The sequence below is a fragment of the Budorcas taxicolor genome, chromosome 9 (assembly GCF_023091745.1).
Source record: "Budorcas taxicolor isolate Tak-1 chromosome 9, Takin1.1, whole genome shotgun sequence".
In the NCBI taxonomy this organism is placed as follows: domain Eukaryota; kingdom Metazoa; phylum Chordata; class Mammalia; order Artiodactyla; family Bovidae; genus Budorcas; species Budorcas taxicolor.
The window spans coordinates 85,472,788-85,492,056 of record NC_068918.1 but is presented as its reverse complement, the minus strand read 5'-3'; the positions used below and the strand labels follow the sequence as shown (position 1 = coordinate 85,492,056).

The window sequence follows — 19,269 nt, the reverse complement described above, 5'->3', positions numbered from 1 at the left end:
GAAGCCCACCTCAGGCCTCGGAATTAGGGGTCAGCCAGCTGATCTGAATATCTAAGTGGTGTGGTCAGGATAATGTGATGATTTGCCATAGAGAAATTGGAGATGGGCGTCGGAAAATGCTTCTCCCGCAGGCTCTTTTCTCCCAGGGGCTCACATTTGGAAAGGGAACTCGGAAGACCTGGTGGCCCCCACCTCTTCTTTCTCTATTTCCCCCCAAAGAACACGCCCGTGCCCCACCCCACAGGAACTTACGTCTTCATTCGTGGTCTGGTTGGAGCTTATCAGGTAGGTGTGGAAACCCGAGAGCCCCACGATGGACCAGACGGAGAAGAAGCAGACCACGGCCTCCAGCACGGTGCCCGGAGTCAAGGAGGTGAACTGGCAGGACCGTGACATTCTCAGGGCCCCAGGGGAGACGGATGAATGAGATTTGGACAGGAACCACCCGCAGGCCCTTACTCAGGCCCTGGCGTCCACCTAGCCTGGCGTCGGTGGTCTCCCAGCCAGGGAAGGCCCTCCGGGGCAGGCACGAAGGCCACATCCTCCTTCACGGTGCAGCGTTTATGCTCAGCAGGGGGTTGGTGGGCTTGCTGAACAGGCCTCGTTCCTTTCTCACGGCTGGCAGTTCCTGACTGTCCTCCCCGCCTGACCTTGGCACTTTCCTCGTGACCCACCGTGCAGCCACAGGCAGTGGCAGCAAAACCAGGGAGCATGCTGGTTGGCGTGGGCAGCAGCCTGGGTCTTCACTGAATGGACTCGATATTGAATCTCACTTCAATCGCCGCCTCTACCCTTGGCTTCTGAAAGCTGGGCTGGAGCACTGACAAGTTTCTCTCCCGATCTGATTTGAGGCTGTGACAGCCACTTGCAGGGCTGACTGCAGGCGACTGGAACCCAGGCAGAGTTTATCTTCCTGGCTGTCTCCCTCCCTGGATGGCCCTTCTCCCCACGGGATGCCCACTCCCATTGTGGATGGGCTTCTGACACTGCGGGGGCATTTCTCAATGTGGCATCAGGGTGAGTGGGGATTTTTCTTAGGGGACCTTATCCCAGCCCCTGAGCCAACCCTGACACATAGGGCTGTCCTCAGCTATTTGACAGGCAACTAGGAAACTTGGATCCACACCAGACATTGAGTGATGGGGAGCTGTGAGTTCCACAAGATATGCTAAAACCAAAGGGAAAAAAAAGCCTGGCATTCTTCAACAGATGAGATAAATCAACCAAGAGTGTGGCCATTTGAAAAGACTAGAGAATTTTTCTGTTCCACAAATATTGATAAGATTCTGTTTACAATATACAGATGGATCTCAGGGAAAAAAAATTGTCAGAGGTCTGGGAGTTTAAATATACATCATGCATTTGCCATTGATAAATGACAGGCCAGAGAAAGTAAAATACTTGTGCTTTCCTCATGGTGCCAAGGACGGAAGCTAAGATCATGCTGTAATATATCACCATTGATTTTTTTCAGGTTTGGATATAATTTCTCTTTGGACCAGAGAAATGAATATATCAGCCAGGGCAATGCCACCATCTGCCATGTCATGATTAACAAATGCCACTGTCCGGCTTCACATGAAACAGGAGGCGTGAATGGGCTCCTGCCTGTTGACTGACATTCAACATCAGAATAAACCACTGGGTCTGCTCTTGGAAAAGTGGAAACATGCTTTGCTTTTCTTTCTAAGGTTTAAATTTCTAGGAACTGCAAGGTCTCAGAAGAGTCCTATTCAGAAATTAAAAGGACATTTCAAGAGAACGATGCCCAGTTGGCCAAGGTGCCAACAGTGTGAGCAGCTGGGCTCTTACAGATCCAACACACAGAGCTCCGGGGGTCCCGCCCGGTCCTCACGGAGGAAGGAGGTGAATGGGATGGAGGAGGAGCTGCACATCCCAAGAAGAGGAAGTCTATGGTGGATTCTGGAAATGTGGGTAAGGACAGAGGGGTAGGGAGGATCGGAGTGAGAAGAGAGAGATGGAGAGAAGCAGACCCCTGCCACCAGCCTGGGCAACCCTCCGATTTCTGCCAGGGTTACAGGGAGACAAACGGTTACAGTGGAGGTCTCGCTGCACATGGGGGCACGGGGACGTTGGCTCAGATAGCAGATGATCCTGTTCTCAACTGCCTGCCTGCAGGTGAGGGCTCACAGACGCCCCTCCTTCCAGCCTCATCTCCCTACCCAAAAGGGCACAGATGGAGGGAGGCAGCAACACGGGAGCCTGGCTGGGAAGCAGAGGCGAAGTGCAGCCCAGGGCAACTGACAAGGAAGCCTGAGTCGGGAGAACTGGGTGGTGTGAGAGAAGCTGACGCTGGCACAGAGCTTGTGCAGGCGGGAAGGGAAAATCGAGAGGGCAGAGAGGTCAAAGAGGAAGTGACAAACAGAATGGAAACAGGGTAGGAAAGAGAATGAAGAATGAACCAAAAGATCTATTTACTGAATCACACACAAAGAGCCCGGAATGGCAGTCTTCTTGCCAACACCAGTCTTCTTGCCTGGAGAATTCCACGGACAGAGGCATCTGGCGAGCTGCAGTCCATGGGATCGCAGAGTCAGAAACTACTGAGCGACTAACACACACACACACACACACACACACACACGAAGAGCCCATCTACGGTCTCAGAAATACTTATGCATCATGAACAGTTTACAATCCAGGCAGAACGATGGGCCTGTCAAAACGTATGTAATATCCATCCGTGAACATATGAAAGCTAGCATGTGAAGGTGGAAGGGGGTCATAGCATGTAGTGTGGCTACGGCTCGCTCCACAGCTGCTGTTCCTTTCGCAATGCCACTGACGGGATTACCTCCAAAAGGAGGCAGTGTTACCAGCAGAAGCGGTGTTTTAAAGGTTTATAGCCACCCCTCCCCCAACAAATACGCAGTGTTCTATATTAATGTCTCATGTGCTTTGGAAACATTTTACAAATAACAGAATGCAGCTCCACTGTTTGCTCACAGCTGGGTCAAAACGACACGGACTCCAGGTAGCATGTGAGATGCAGCCCCCTCTGACTCCCCCGTTATAGCTGCCCCATCACCCACAGGACGTCTGGAGAAACAGTCATTGCCATTCCTAACAATGCTGGCATCACAGGCTGTGTGTCAGGCCCTGCTCCAAAGGCTTCACGTGGAATAAGAGAGCAACGCGGTGAGAAGTCTGATTCCCACTGGACCTGTAGGGAAACCGAGGCAGGAAGCAGTTACGTAATTTGCATAGGAAACAGTAGAGCAGGGATTTGAACCTTGAAAGTGTGGAAGGCTGGGTCCTTTCCTGATTCTTGCTGAGGGACAGGCAGCTCTAGGCTGTTCCCAACCTCGGCTGGGGGAGATGAGAACCCTCTTCATCAGGGATTCTCAAACCCATGGCACCTTAAAGACTGCACTCCCCTCAAATTCACTCTCAGACTGAATATCTGAAGAATGCATCCTCTCACTGACCCGACAGCTTCATGTCGAAAACATCTACACCATAATAAGATTAAGAAACATAAATTCTGCTTTAATGTATCAAAACCCATTTACTGATTAAAAAAAAAAAGACATGAGTGGAAATAGGCCAACAGCAGTAGGAGCCAATTTAATAAGCAGCTGGATGTTTACTGCTTCAAAGATGTTTCAAAGCACAGCAGTGACCTCTGCCAGCCTCCATGTGTCTTCCCCAGCCCCCAAGAAGACAAGAGCCGCCTCTGTGGCCAAGAGTATGGTTTCAAATGCCCCTCGACCCCAGCTCAACCTGCTGCATGCCGAGGTGCTCGCTAGATGGCTAGGGCATTGAAAAAGACAAAATGCCGGTGGGTGGGTGTCCCTCCTCGGGTTTCCACACGATCCCAGAAATGCCTGCTCTGTGCCTTTTGGGGCACCCAGCCCTGCACTCAGGACAGTGGGGGAAGGTAAGCTCCCCACCCTCAGGGAATAGGGGTCTGCTTGCCCATGGGAAGGTAAGCAAGAGACGGCCTGGCAAAGATGCAGAAATATTGCCGGGCACAATGGTGAGGGCACCTCAGTATTTGGGGAATTGTAAAAGGTGAGAGGTCATGGAACCAAAGGTTTTTAACCTTCATTTCAGTTCAGGTCAGTCGCTCAGTCATGTCCGACTCTTTGAGACCCCATGGACTGCAGCATACCAGGCCTCCCTGTCCATCTCCAACTCCTGGAGCTTACTCAAACTCATGTCCATTGAGTCAGTGATGCCATCCAACCACCTCATCCTGTCATCCCCTTCTCCTCCCGCCTTCACCGTTTCCCAGCATCAGGGTCTTTTCAAATGAGTGGTTCTTTACATCTGGTGGCCAAAGTGTTGGAGTTTCAGCTACAGCATCAGTCCTTCCAAAGAATATTCAGGACTGATTTCCTTTAGGATGGACTGGTTGGATCTCCTTGCAGTCCAAGGGACTCTCAAGAGTCTTCTCCAACACCACAGTTCAGAAGCATCAAATCTTTGGCACTCAGCTTTCTTTATGGTCCAACTCTCATATCCATACATGACTACTGGAAAAATCCTAGCTTTGACTAGACAGATCTTTGTTGGCAAAGTAAAAAAAAGTTCACACAGACACTTTTTTTTTTCTTAAATTTCAGGAGGCTTAAAAACGCCCCTGATGCCTCTCCATGGATAGTCATGAACTTTAAGTAAAGATGTCCTGATTTATTCTAATCCTTTCATTTGACAAAATAGTTATTTGTAAAATGAAGAGCTAAGGCCCAGAGAAGTCAAGCCACTTATAAAAACTCAGACAGCAATTTACAGCAGAACAGAACATGGTCTCCAGACTTGCAGGAGAGAAAGAGCTTCCTGAAGCCCCAGGCCATGGAGCGTCCCATGACAGGCCCTAACTCTGAGGCCTCAGAGCTCCGACAGCACTGCTGAGACTGCCCACAACATCACACCCCGTTCACCAGTCCCACAGCCTCAGCACCGCCCCGGGGGGAAGAACTTGTCTCTGCTGACATGTCATCGCCCAGTTCCTCACATTCCAGCTGCCAGGCTGGCCACGGGATTTTTTTTTGCCAAGTGCCAAATCCAGATAACAGTTTATTTTGAAAAGTCTGTATTTCATGTGAATTTCCTCATTGACCAAAATCCCCAGATTCCAGAACGGCCAGGGAATGCTTGCCTTGGACCCTTTCTGCTCTGAGCACCCTTTCCGTATGTGACTGGGGTGCCACTTAGTACCAGGTGGCCTTTCACAGTGGGTGCTGGCCACCCACCCCTGGGTCTTCCTGTATCTTTTTCTGCTTCAGGTCTCTGTCTGAGGTTCTGATACTTAAAATACAAGGAACAGATGATATGGGTAATCTTTTTGTCCTTTAGTTTTTCTACAAATGATGGTAAGATAGGCCATGCTCACTTACAGGAAGGGCTCTGATGGATGAGTAGACATCAACAACAGACCCCTTTGTTCTCCAGATGGAATGTCTACATCAGCCTTTAATGCTCTTAGATATTTAGGTTCAGGAACTTGTCAGCCTATTTTTCTCATCAGTTAGACGATTCTCAAATCCTTAGACAGAGATAAGAAACTACAGCTTGTGTTCCTGTCACTTGAGGGCCTGTCACCGAGTCTGGGGTTGGGGGTGCTGACTTCCTGATGATTTACACGACAGACATATTGAAGATCAAGTTACCAGGACCCTTCAGACTGGATCACTGGGCCATCGTCTTTCCAACTCTTTCTCTTAAATGCTTATATGCTGCTGCTGCCGCTGCTAAGTCGCGTCAGTCGTGTCTGACTCTGTGCGACCCCATAGACGGCAGCCCACCAGGCCCCCCCACCCCCATCCCTGGGATTCTCCAGGCAAGAGTACTGGAGTGGGGTGCCATTGCCTTCTCCGAAATGCTTATATAGAGGTGCATAAAAGTGAAAGTGAAGTAACTTAGTCGTGTCTGACTCCTTGTGACCCCATGGACTGCAGCCCACCAGGCTCCTCCATCCATGAGATTCTCCAGGCAAGAATATTGGAGTGGGTTGCCATTTCCTTCTCCATAGAGGTGCATGCTGCTGCTGCTGCTGCTGCTAAGTCGAGTCAGTCGTGTTTGACTCTGTGTGACCCCATAGACGGCAGCCCACCAGGCTCCCCCGTCCCTAGGATTCTCCAGGCAAGAACACTGGAGTGGGTTGCCATTTCCTTTTCCAGTGCATGAAAGTGAAAAGTGAAAGTTAAGTTGCTCAGTCATGTCTGACTCTTAGCGACCCCATGGACTGCAGCCCACCAGGCTCCTCCTTCCATGGAATTTTCCAGGCAAGAGTACTGGAGTGGGTCGCCATGCCCTCCTCCAGGGGGTCTTCCCAACCCAGGGATCGAGCTCAAGTCCTTGCACTGGCAGGTGGGTTCTTTGCCACTGAGTCACCAGGGAAGCCCAGGAGCCATGTAGGATGAGATTTATAGATAAAACTTGTTAATAAATTATACTTTTGGGATAAAAAGTTAAGTTAAAAGGCAAGTGACAGGTCGGGAGAAAAATATTGGGAAAAGCTAGTTATAAAATTATTACTGAGAATATACAAAAAACATGCTAATAGGAAAAGAACAAACAACGGAAATACGTTCAAAGAGTTTGAACTGGCACCGAGGTGAGAAAAGGGGTCAACAATCATGGAAATATGTGCAAGCTGATTATTATCTAGAAAATGGAAATTAAAACAACGATTTTTTTTCCCTCCCCATCAAATTGGCAAAATCACGGTCCTGACGAGATTGTCACCGACATGGGTGAAGGTGGGGAGAAATGGAGCATGAGCTGGCACACTCTCTTCAGGGGACAATATTCCCCAGTGGCTCAGTTGGTAAAGAATCTGCCTGCAGTGCAGGAGACTCAGGTTTGATCTCTGGGTCAGGAAGATCCCTTGGAGAGGGAAATGGTAACCCGCTCCAGTATTCTTGCCTGGAAAAATCCCATGGACGGAGGAGCCTGGCGGGCCACAGTCCATGGAGTCACAAAGAGTTGGCCATGACCGAGCGACTCCACCACCACTAACAGTATTTAAACTATGTTAGCTTCTAACCCAGTGACTCTACATCAAGTTGTCAGTCCTAGAGAAATACTAACACTTGTGCACAAAGAGATACAAGAAAACCCACTACCTCATTTTCTGAGTAATGAAAAAAAAAAAGTCTAAACAGTCATTTATAGAATACACTATGGCTCATCTATACTCTGGAATTCTATTAAGCGGCAGAAAGAAGAATGACATCTATGTGTTGACATGCCTTCAGAAAATATCTGAAAATCAAATTGTAGAACAATTCAAAGGGTATGTGTGCTTCCCTTCAGGTAAAGCAGTTCCCCCATCTGCTGTGTATGAATGCACACGTACAGCGTACGTATTTGAACTCTGAGAAGATCGTACGGAAAGACTCACAAAACCCCACAAGCCCTCTACAGAATGATGAGGGGTCAAGGGCAAAACTTCCTTTTTATCCTGATGACTAAAATTCATTCTGTGAGAATACGTTCCTGTATCAGTTGGGTGATTTAAAAACCCCAAAACTTCATGCCCCCTCTGCAATCTTCTGAGACATAATCTGTGCTTCTTCACAGAACTCCCCCCAATCCGCCTGGTCAGGGCAGCAGGGGAGGGTCTCAGTTCCCTGGGTGGAGGGGGCTGAGCTCTAGTTCTGGAAGTGCTGCTGAGCTTAAATGGGGGGTGGCCGGGAGCCACCACGGGAGATCCCACCCATGACAAAGGTCATGTGGAAAAGAACTGTTAAGCAAGGCTTCAGAACTCAAGGGGCTCCCTAGGCTTTCTCGAGCATCTACCCCAAAACCAGAATCTTTCTGTTTTACTATTTCATGACTTTCACCAACTCCTCTGACATTAACAGGGGGCTATCCCTGACCACCTTTCTCTGGAGAAAATTAACTTAAGGCTATAGCTAATAAGTCTCCTGGACATGAGAGGAATATTTCAAATCAAAAACCCCTCTGTTAGCATTCTAGCTTGCTTGGCAGGTATATCCAGACTCTTGCAACTACGCATACGATTATTTACAGCCTCCGAACTGTGAGAGGCATGGAAAGCCTAAAACATAGAGCCTTTCAAAGAGTTAAAAGTTATTAGAGTAGTGCTGGCGTAGGATTTCATTATTGGGCCAATGCTTGTTGCTAAGTTCCCATATCTCTTATCCACTGTGCACCTGGGAATGCATTAGTTAACATAGTGAAAAGTAAGAAAAACAAGTGTAGCCTTGAAATTAACCACATCAGACTTTGAGCTAATTGGTTCTTTCTTGTAACTCACTGCACCTTTGCTTCGTGCGAATGTAACTCTGATATTTTATGAGGCTGACATAGATTAGAAATATAAGAAAAAACATTTCAAGGGAAAATAAGTTTTCTGGTTTAACAGCCTTTATAAAAGAGGGTCATAAAATGTTCACAGGCCTCCAAGGCCAGAAGATAATGTACACAATATTGTTTATGGGAAAGGTTTACAGAAAAAATCCTGGTTTTGATAAAAACAAAACAGATGTAATGTTTGGGCTGACTCTGTATGACTTTGCATCTTTCATTTCCCTCTATGTATAAGACAAGGTATAAAAGTACCTTTAAATATAAAGCTACTGGGCCTCGCTCAAAGAAGCTTGGTCACCCCGTGTTTTTCTTTTTTTCTCTTTTTTTTCCTCTCTTACTTTCTTTTTCAGGCTGATCCCTTGGAGCATAGAGGCTCCCTGCTTTCACTTATCTGCCCGGGTTTCTAAGACCTGAACGGGAAGACGTTCTGCGTCTTCGCTCCCTCGGGAGACCGGGAAGGCACCTGTGGCCTCTGTGAACAGGGCAAACTTCATGGCTCGAAGTTTTATTGGCTTTCTATGTAAACCAAGGAATATCAGCCTCTTTCTTGCCTCTGTTTTCTTATCTACAATATTCTTTCCTTATCTCTTTCTAAATCATCTGCCGACGCCATTTTTCCTTCAGGTTCCCCTGGATCCTGCGGGGGCTGGACCCTAGCAATTAACCTCCCCATGAGATCCTGCTGGGAGACCTCAGGCACCTGTCCTATCTTTTCCTGGGCCCCATGAGCAGCATCAGACCCTAGGATGGATGGGCCCTGAAAGCTGGGTGAGTGAAGACCTGTCCTGCCTTCAAAGGTCCATCTAGTCAAAGCTATGGTTTTTCCAGTGGTCATGTATGGATGTGAGAGTTGGACTATAAAGAAAGCTGAGCACCTAAGAATCGATGCTTTTGAACTGTGGTGTTGGAGAAGACTCTTGAGAGTCCCTTGGACTGCAAGGAGATCCAACCAGTCCATCCTAAAGGAGATCAGTCCTGGGTGTTCATTGGAAGAACTGATGTTGAAGCTGAAACTCCAATACTTTGGCCACCTAATGCAAAGAACTAACTCCTTGGAAAAGATTCTGAAGCTGGGAAAGATTGAAGGTAGGAGGAAAAGGGGACAATAGAGGATGAGATGGCTGGATGGCATCACCGACTCGATGGACATGAGTTTGAGTGAGCTCCGGGAGTTGGTGATGGTCAGGGAAGCCTGGCGAGCTGCAGTCCATGGGGTCGCAAAGAGTTAGACACGACAGCGACTGAATCGAACTGTTCTGCCTTCACAAATTTTCCATTGGCCCCAGGTGCCCCCTTTCTGACAGCCCCTGGGCCAACTCCAAGCCTTCCACCAAATTCCACTAAAATAGAATGGTGCCCATCAGGCCATGGATGCCTGTCAGACGGTGCTGTGAAATAAGCGCAATCTGGGCCCCTAGGCAGGGCTCAGCCATCACGGTGCCCTCCCCCAGCCCCACCGTGTGTGTGTGTGTGTGTGTGTGTGTGTGTGTGTGTGTGTGTGTGTGTCCATCTGTGAGAGCATCTGGGTGCTGACACTATTAGGGCTCCCAGCGCCCGCTTTGCTAACTGTGCTGAGTGAAGGAGTGAACCCAAGCCTGGCCCCAGCCCTGCAGACAGCCTCCTGCCTCCCCTACTCGCCCCACACTCATCCTGGTCAGAATTGCACCTTCTGCAGCCCTGTGTTCACGCCACCTGCCGAAGCCTCTTGACTTCCCTGCAGGAGGTGCAGGCTCCTTCTGGAACTTCCCCCTCCTCTGGGCACACTCTGGCATTTTTATGCCACTGAAGACTTACTCTGCTTTTCAGAAACCGGAGTCAGAGCTCAGATCTTGGCATCCGCAGATGTTCGTTGAGAAGAACGAGTCCCTCTGCCGCCCATGGCTGCTCTGGCCTCTGGTTGATGTGCCTCGAGGCTCAGGGCTGTCGGATTGTTCTAGACTTTATCACCCTGGCAGATGTTGCATGTGGTGGCTGTTCAGCACAATGACCGCGAAGGACGCAGATAGAGGGAGGGCCTCCTTTCCCGTACCCACCTGGCTGGGGGGACTGAAGACCACTGCCCTGGAGATTCTCCTTTCGTCTCTTCCCCCAGGGGAGGTGGGGAAGGGGGGCACTGAAAGTCCGGGCAGCCGCCACATGCTTGTGCTTCTTTGATGCAGACACCAAAGGGAGAAAATGGTCACAGGGAGCCAGGACAGGTAACGGGAGGTGGAGAGGGAGGAGGAAGAGGAGGACGGGGGATGCTCCAGGCTGGACGTGCTCCTACCAAGGGTGATTCTGGTGGTCCCTCCCTCCACACTGGCAGGGCAAGGTGCAGTCAGGGAAGGGCCTGTGCAGTGCCAGCCAATGAGCCAGAGCCAGGCACTCTCGCCCCAGCCACTGATGACGCTCCCTCTCTCCTTGCCCCTGTTTCTCACCTGCATCCCCTGCCTGCCTCCTCTCGGGCTTTGCACCTCTCTGGAACCAGACCCCACTCCCCGGACACCGGGCTCACTTCCTGAACAAGCTGGCTGATGCTCTTCTCCCAAAGGCCTGGCCGGTTCCACGTGGGCCTGATGACAAGCTTTTAGTTTATCCACGTTCCCATCATTCATAGCAGTATTTTTCGAGTCCTGGCTACCTCGCCGTTTTGGTTTCTAATCTCTCTCGCTTCATCAATGACACTGTTTTGAGTTGGCTATTTTGCAGATGACATCCACAGTGAGAAACCTTTGCCTGGTTTGTATCATGGTCAGGAGATCAGACCGGAGGCTACTGAAATGTTTTAAATTCTTGCCTGAGATCACTTCTGCAGGGGTCACTTGCAGAGGCTGCCCTGGACACTCCTGGGTTCGGGCAGTTTAGCCGGAAAACCTCCTCTTGTTTAAGAACTTGGTGCTTTGCAGATTCCTATTCGCACACAGACTGCAGGTCCGGTGAGGACGCGCTGTGGGCAGTGCCGCTGTCATCAGAAGACAGCTTTTGTGGGCGTGAAACTTCACACATCAGTCTCACTCATCACAAATCAACCACCTCAAAAGAGACTCCCAAACTAGCGCCTCAGCAGAGGGAGGGAGCTAGAGCCACGGAATTTAACATCTATCTGATGCTGGAATCTCCAAGCACCCGGATCAGCAGGATGCATCCTCTTTTTGAGGACCTCTGTCCCTGTGACCTGTCCTCCCGGCCATGCCATTCCTGAGCAGCCCTGGTGGTTCACGCGGCTTTCTCTGCACTAAAAGCTGCCCTTAGAAGCTTCCACCCAGCCACCTCCAGGCTGCTTCCAAAGTCATACAGGTGTCCAGAGGAACAGCAGGAGCCAGAAATACTGAACAAGCCACCTGAGGGGCTCCAGCCTTACTTATTACTCATGTTGTTTAGTTGCTAAGTCGTGTCCGACTCTTTGCGACCCCATGGACTGTAGCCCGCCAGGCTCCTCTGTCCATGGGATTCTCCAGGCAAGATTACTGGAGTGGATTGCCACGCCCTCCTCCAGGGGATCTTCCTGACCCAGGGATTGAGCCACGTCTCCTGCACTGGCAGGTGGATTCTTTACTGCTGAGCCACCAGGAAGATGTTTACTCCTTACAACCAGAAGTTTTTTTTTTTTTTTTTTCAAAAATACATAGTAACCCAGTAAGGCTCAAAGCATACTTTTTCGTCTGGAATATGAGTTTATGATAAAACATCAGAACTCAGCACTTCTTAAGAGACTCACTCAATTAGAGGAACTCTCCTTCAAAACATGTATTTCAAACAGCAAGTACCTGGTCAAGACAGAGCATTGATTGGGGAGGAGTGTGAGAAGCACACCTAAAAAGTGTCTGTGCTTTGTGAAGAAGAAATACCTCACTTTGATGTATGGATATGTCTGACATCCCACAAATGCTCCACTACTTTTGAAAAAAATAAAGAAGATCCGGGTTGGGGGTGTTGCCCAGGCCTCTCAAGTCCCCTCCCTGCTCCTCCCTCCCTACTGGGCAGCTTTGCTTCACATTCCTCCTCAGCCTTGCTCTTGGTTCTGCTTTTCCCTGAGAGAGAAATGGAGTGGTTTGATTAGAGGGTCTGTAGCTTGGCTGGGCAGCTCCCTGGGATATTCAGGCTTCAGCTTTAGGTCATCTTTCTCCAGGCAGGAGCCCAGAGTGACAGTGGATCAGGAGGTTCCACAAAACCAAGTGGGGACCAAGTCAGCGGGAGTCAAGTTAGACAATAATGGTCCCCACGCCCTGGGAAGGGCTGACTAATTCAATGAGGACCTCCTGAGGCATTCTACTAACATTTTCAACCTGAACTCAGGGTGGAGATACATATGTGTGTGTGTGTATGGATTCTTCTATGTGTGTGTATACACACACACATGCACATATATACACAGGTGTGTATATGTGTATTAAATCATTTCAGTCGTGACTGATTCTTCGCAACCCCACAGACCATAGCTCGCCAGGATCCTCACCAGGATTCTCCAGGCAAGAGTACTGGAGCGGGTCACCATGCCCTCTTCCGGGGGATCTTCCCAACCCAGGGATGCAACCCACGTCTCTTATGTCTCCTGCATTGGCAAATGGGTTCTTTACCACTAGCCCCACCTGGCTTCCCTCACATATACGCACATATACACATATGTGCGTATATGTGAGTATAGATTTACATATGTATAAATGTATGTATACTTCTGTATGTATAATACATATATAAATTTTCAAAAGCCATTTTTGTCTCCCATCCCCTCTCTCCTAGATTAACAGAAGGACAGAAAAGGAAGGGAAGGAAGACATAGAAGTGACCTGGTGGGGACTTCCCTGGTGGTCCAGTGGCAAGGACTCTGGACCAGTGCAGGATGCCCAGGTTCAATCCCTGGTTGGGGAATGAAGATCCCACCTGCCACAGCTAAGAGTTCGCATGCCACATCTAAAGATTCCGCATGCTGCAACTAAGACTTGGAGCAACAAAATAAATAAATATAAAAAAAAAAAAAGTGACCTGGTGACTTCTAGTGAGCTTCCCAAATGGGTTCAGAGAAAAATCTCTCAAATCCACCTGCACATGAGTGCCTGATTCCTGGGGTACCCTTTACCTGAGGGCTTGTGGGGTAGACAGGATAGTGGCCTCCCCAAAGATGCCCTAATCCCTGGTATCTGTGAATACTTTATGCACATGGCAAAGGGGAGTTTGTAGACTGAAGGCCGTGAACCTAGAGACAGGGAGATTTTCCTGAGTGATCTGGGTGTGTCTTCTCCTTAAAACCAGATAGTCTTTCTGGCTGAGGTCAGAGACGCGAGTGGACAAGGCAGGAGAGACGCAGAGTGTGAGCTCTCCCATTACTGGCCTTGAAGACAGAGGGAGTCTGGAGTCAGGGGACAGAGCCAGGAAAGGAGCCTCAGTCCTACACCCCATGATTTTAGTCAAGTACCTGAATGAGCCAGAAGAGGATGCTCCCCTGAGACCTCAGATCAGCATCCAGGCCAGCCTCACGGTGGTTTCAGCCTTGGATCTAGGGTACCAATCAGCCAAGCCTTCTGAACTTCTGGTCTGCAGAACTGGGCGATGGTAAATTTCCATTGCTTTAAGTCTCTACATTTGTGGCCATTTGTTACACAGCAGCTGGGAGCTGATAGAGCTGGCGCGTGCGAGAGCAGGCCCCAGCCTAGATGTGCCAGGGGGCCTTGGAGCTGTGTCTGGAGGCCAGAAGGGGTCGGTCATGCACTCAGAGCCCTTGTGCTATCACAGCTGTGGCTGCCAAGCTCCCGAATGTGGAGGACACGCCTGGGGAGCACCCGCAGTAGGGGAATACGCCCGGTTGTTGCCGGAGAGGGTCAGCCCTGCATACGGCAATGCAGTTTGGAAAGTCAGTGGTTGTGATTTTCATGAGTTTTCTGGGCCACAGGAGAAACTCTTTACCTCTACCTGAGAATGATATTTCAAAGGAAAATCAGCTAAAATTTGCTCTAAACTAAATAAGAGCATTGCTCTCCTTCCTCCCCTTTCCATATGAACAGCGTGACACTCAAATACACTGTCGCTCCTCTCAGCACCATTTTTCTGCTCCCCTTGCTGGGGAACACGGTGCTCTTGATGACACAGATGACAGGCACAGTCAACCATGAGAACAAGCAGACGTGTGTGCTCTAGGAGGACGTTCCGGCAGAGCCTGCCCGTTGCAGACAGTGCCACTGAAAGAAGCCGCTCTGAAACCACTCCTGCCTTGCACGGAAGCATTGCTCTGGCCTTCAGCATTCTTCCTTATGTTCCATGTCACTGCATTTGTCAGCTTAGCATTGCTAAGTTCAGGGCAGTTCACGATTACAGGCCAAACAACTGAGATACAGAAGAGTTAAAAGAAGGGACCCCAGACCTTATTAATTGTGGCAGAGCGGAAATTAAAAGGCTTTTACTCCAGACTAGGACTCGCTGCCTGTCTTTTGTGACTCCTTCTCTGGGATTATGATTCGAGTGAGGAGGTCTGGAGCAGATACCAGGAAGACCCAGCAACAACAAACCCAATCACCCAGCCCCTCTCTGCTCCAGCGGGAATTGCGGGACCCAAAGGAGAACGAACAGCTGAAATGCCCCAGGCTCAGGTCAGCCCTTCTCCACCCTCCCCGCTGAGAAAGGGAAAGTGTTAGTCGCTCAGTCGTGTCCGACTCTTTGCAACCCCACGTGGACTGTAGCCTGCCAGGCTCCTCTGTCCATGGGATTTTCCAGACAAGAATACTGGAGTGTGTAGCCATTTCCTTCTCCAGGGGATCTTCCTGACCCAGGGACCGAACCCAGGTCTCCTGCATTGCAGGCAGATTCTTTACCATCTGAGCCACCAGGGAAACCCCACGGAGAGGAGTCCCTTCATTGACCACTGCCATGGCCTGAAATGTTTCCTGGGCATCCAGCACAGACCCACGGTCTCAGGAGAGACGCAGGTGCCCGGGCACAGGGGAGGGGAGGTGGCTGAGGCTGCCACACTCCTGAGGCTTCAGGAAGCATTCCAGCTGACAGCCTAAGACATCAAGGCCGGTTCCGAGTTGCATTTATTAAACTTAACAAGACCAGCATGTTTTCATAACGGAACTGATTTCCTGAAAGACCGAGACGAGCCTCTTCTTCAGGAAAGAAAAGGCAAGAAGGCTTGGCTGTAAGATTTGCCAAAGCAATGTGCCTTGAAAACCAAAGGACACAGAGGGGTGATGATGGAGGAGGATGATCACCCCTGGCAGGGTTGGGGAGAGAAACAAAAATGGCGTTTCCCAAAGGACCTGCTTTTAGCAGCCACAGAGGTCGAGAATTTCATGCTCAGCAGAACCTTGACTTCTGGCCAACTTCTAGCTAACTCTACCTTCTCAGATCATTAACAGAAGACAGAACAAACCTGTGAGATGTACTCGCCAAGAGCCTTCATATATCTTCATATGTCCCTGTCCCCTTTCTAAGAGACTAGCAACTGACTATAGTCTGCACTCACTGCCAACATTCTGTGCTGCCCATAAACACAGAGGCGCCAGAAAGGAGACACTTTGGACCATCTAAGTACACACACACAGGACATACAGATCTAACTAAATAGCACCACCTCCACTACTGCTATTACCACACACATACATGCACACAAGCAGCTTCTAGGCACACAAGCTGGTTCACCTTAGCAGCTAAACGATGGTCATGACACGTACATTTTAGCAGAGCTCTTCATTCTTTAAGAATTCTCTCCCACAAGATGAAGCTTACTCCCAGGGGTAGCTTCTCAGTCGCGTCCGACTCTTTGCGACCCCATGACTATAGCCTGCCAGGCTCCTCTGTCCAGGAGATTATCCCAGCAAGAATACTGGAGTGGGTTGCCATTCTCTTCTCCAGAGGACTTTCCCAACCCAGGGATTGTACAGGTCTCCCATATCGCAGGCAGATCCTTCACCATCTGAGCCACTAGAGAGGCCCAAATCCAGTCTAACTGGTTATATGAAAAAGACAGACAGCTGGGTCTCAGATGGAGCCAGGTCAGTGCGTCCAGCTGGCTGAGTCTATACCAATTAGTGTCAAACCCAGGAGGGCAGGGGAGGCTGTGGGAGACCATTTAAGCACTTCAGGGGTGAACATTTTTCTTTCAAGCATATGCTACATGCTTGTGTACACTGTTCGGGAGGATGGGATGACTCCAGATGACTTGAGACTGACCATCTCTACTCAGGGCTATGAACAGATGTTCAGTTTCGAGAAGTAATTGCGGGGTTATCCATACTGCCCAGACACCAAACTGAACCCCTAGACAGAACCTACAGAGGGCCAGAGAATCTCCATGTGATTGCAACAAGAAGGGCCCCACATAGGGGCGCCCGTAAATATTCTGCAGGGACCACCTGCTGATCAAAATGAAGTCAGCTGGAACTCAGCCTGGCTACTCCGTAAACCAATGTGACTTAACACAAATCAGTGTGGGTTTCTGGAGGTGGGCAAGAATTCACACTTAGTTTCCCAGCGAAAGAGCACTTCAGTTTCAACGAGGCTAAATGAGTCACTTCAAGGTTTAAGCAATTCAAAGGCTGTTACTCACGCAGGTGAATATCAAGGAGCTCTTTGGATGCTTCACAGAAGGAGAAGGAATATGATTTATGAGAAGGAAAGCCAAGGCCCAAGATGAAGTTACTGTGGAGAAGGCCAGTCCAATACTTAACACGTTAACGTGGTGAAAAACTACAGCCTGGAAAGGATATCTTGCAGGACTGTCCTTAAGAGCGTTGAGGAATCCCGCCTGCTGTGAACCTGGGGGAATGAAACAGAACTTAGTAACCAGACATCACTTCCAAGAAACAGCCTTCATGCTGAAAGCCCTCTCATCTACACAAAAATAATCGGTGCCTCGAGATCAATAAAATTACATTTGGTAGAGCTCCGATACTGATTGGACAGTGAGATTCCACCAAAGTTATTCAACAAGAAAATGGCAGTTCATAAGCAGACCCAACATCTGGAGGATATTTGTTCAGTAAAAGCAGATGGATGTCTGCATACATTCCCATAAGTTACAGTTCTGATTACTCCTTTGTCTTCCTCATTTTAATAGGGAAATAGAATACTGTATGCTATTTTCTCTCTTCTTTTACCAAAGACTGTTTCCCCGAAGTTGGTTAACGTTTGACCCTGGGCATCCTGTAAACTAGACTAAGTATCAAAGACGCCTTTCTCTGCACCCAGAGTAAACAAATTCATAAACCTGAAGTCTATATTGCTGACTGCTTTGGGGTTTGAGACATGTGAATACAGACTGTCTGTGCAAGAAAACATTTCTTCAGGGGCCGGAGGGACGATGCATCTGACAAAAAGCGGTTTTTATTTTGTGTATTGGCGTTAGAGGCTTTTGAGAAAGAAAAGCCCATTTGGAGGAGCTCTTAGTGGCCCCACCTTGGGTTGGCAAGGCTGGGTCCCCGTGTTCTGGGGACATAAACTGGCCCTGGCTCAGCAGTGAAGTGACCAAACAGGACAGACACCATGGGACCGGTTCTAGCGCATCTCTCTGGGGTCGCCTGCTCCAGACCCTCGGTGGAACCGGAAGCCAGGCTGGCTGGGGGGAGGCTAATGGTGTGATGGCTCCAGTTCTTCCCCGAGTTCCCACCCTCTCTTGCCCACTGGCCACCTCGGAGCCCCGAGAATGTGCCGTGTGCTCTAAGGACGCCAATTGATTGAAGAACTGATGAGGAAAGCTTGAGGTGTTCCCGTCCCTCCCTGCTAGGCCGGGGTGGCGTGGACGTGCTGTGGATCTTGGAGCAAACGCAATCTTGAGGCACAAGGAGGGACAAGAAGAGATGGTTTCTCTTTTCCTGCTTAACTCAGACCATATCGCTTTCTCAAGCTCTGCTTCCTCTAAGAGGAAATCCAGACGTCACCTTCCCGGTGATCTCTGGACGACAGGCTTCCTCCCTGGCCACCCCTGGCTATCCGGTGTCCCCTCTCAGAGTCCACTTCCTGACAGGGAGGACTTGGGGCACGGTCCCCAGCTGCTCTCAAACAGCTCTCTGTCCTTGCCAAGGCTTTCAGAATCATAGGGGGATCACGGAGTCATGTAAAGCTTCTGCCCTTCTTGAGCACAAATCGGGGGTCAGGGTGGGGGCTGGAGAACTGGGAGAGGAAAACCTCTATTTGCTTTTGTCCAAAATATTGCAGCAACTTGCAGGCTTTTTTTGGGGGGGGCTGGTGGTGGAAGATTGGGTTAACAATATATCAGGATAAGCTAGAGCAAACTCCATTTTGCTGAAACCAGAATGAGCAAAAATTTGTCATTGTTCAGTCGTGTCTAATTCTTTTATGACCCTATGGACTGCAGCGGAAATGAAAATGCCAGTGTGGTGGAAAGTGACGGGCTTCACAGTGTGTGTGCGAGTGCATGTGTGTTACCAGAGTTAATGTGTGAGGTAAAAACTGCCTGATACCCAGAATGTAGGGGCAAGGCCATAAATACAGTGTGATTATATCTATGTGTAGGCATTTTGAAGTTGCTAAAGATGATATAAGAGGTAATGTTTAAAGGCTATTTTTCAGTGTCATAAATATGCTGGAATATCAGTATTTCTTCCTTCTCTAGTTGTATAAATAACTGCTTCTTCTGTCTGTTAATACATACATTTTCTTCGGAAGGACTGATGCTGAAGCTGAAACTCCAATACTTTGGCCAAAAGATGCGAAGAACTGACTCATTTGAAAAGACCCTGATGCTGGGAAAGATTGAAGGCGGGAAGAGAAGCGGATAACCGAGGATGAGATGGTTGGATGGCATCACTGACTCAATGGACATGAGTTTGAACAAGCTCCAGGAGTTGGTGATGGACAGGGGGGCCTGGCACGCTGCAGTCCACGGGGCTGCAAAGAGTCGGACATGACTGAGCGGCTGAACGGAACTGAACTGAGGACCCTAGTTACATTGTTGCCAGTTTGAGACTCTGAAAATAAAACAGGTGCCCCGGACAGCCCTCAGACCATCCTTCCCAGGTGGTGAGGAAGGGTAAA

General features: G+C 49.3%; 1 protein-coding gene across 1 annotated transcript in view; it reads right to left on the bottom strand.

Annotated features, from left to right (window-relative positions):
• ZDHHC14 (zinc finger DHHC-type palmitoyltransferase 14) overlaps nt 1–19,269 on the bottom strand; it is a 288,112-nt gene that overhangs the window by 21,018 nt on the left and 247,825 nt on the right. Inside the window, exons 5-6 of the mRNA XM_052645783.1 lie at nt 16,983–17,031; nt 253–355 (exon numbers count right to left, since the gene is read on the bottom strand). Of these exons, the coding sequence (XP_052501743.1) occupies nt 253–355; nt 16,983–17,031 (152 nt within the window). The remainder of the gene's footprint in view (nt 1–252; nt 356–16,982; nt 17,032–19,269) is intronic.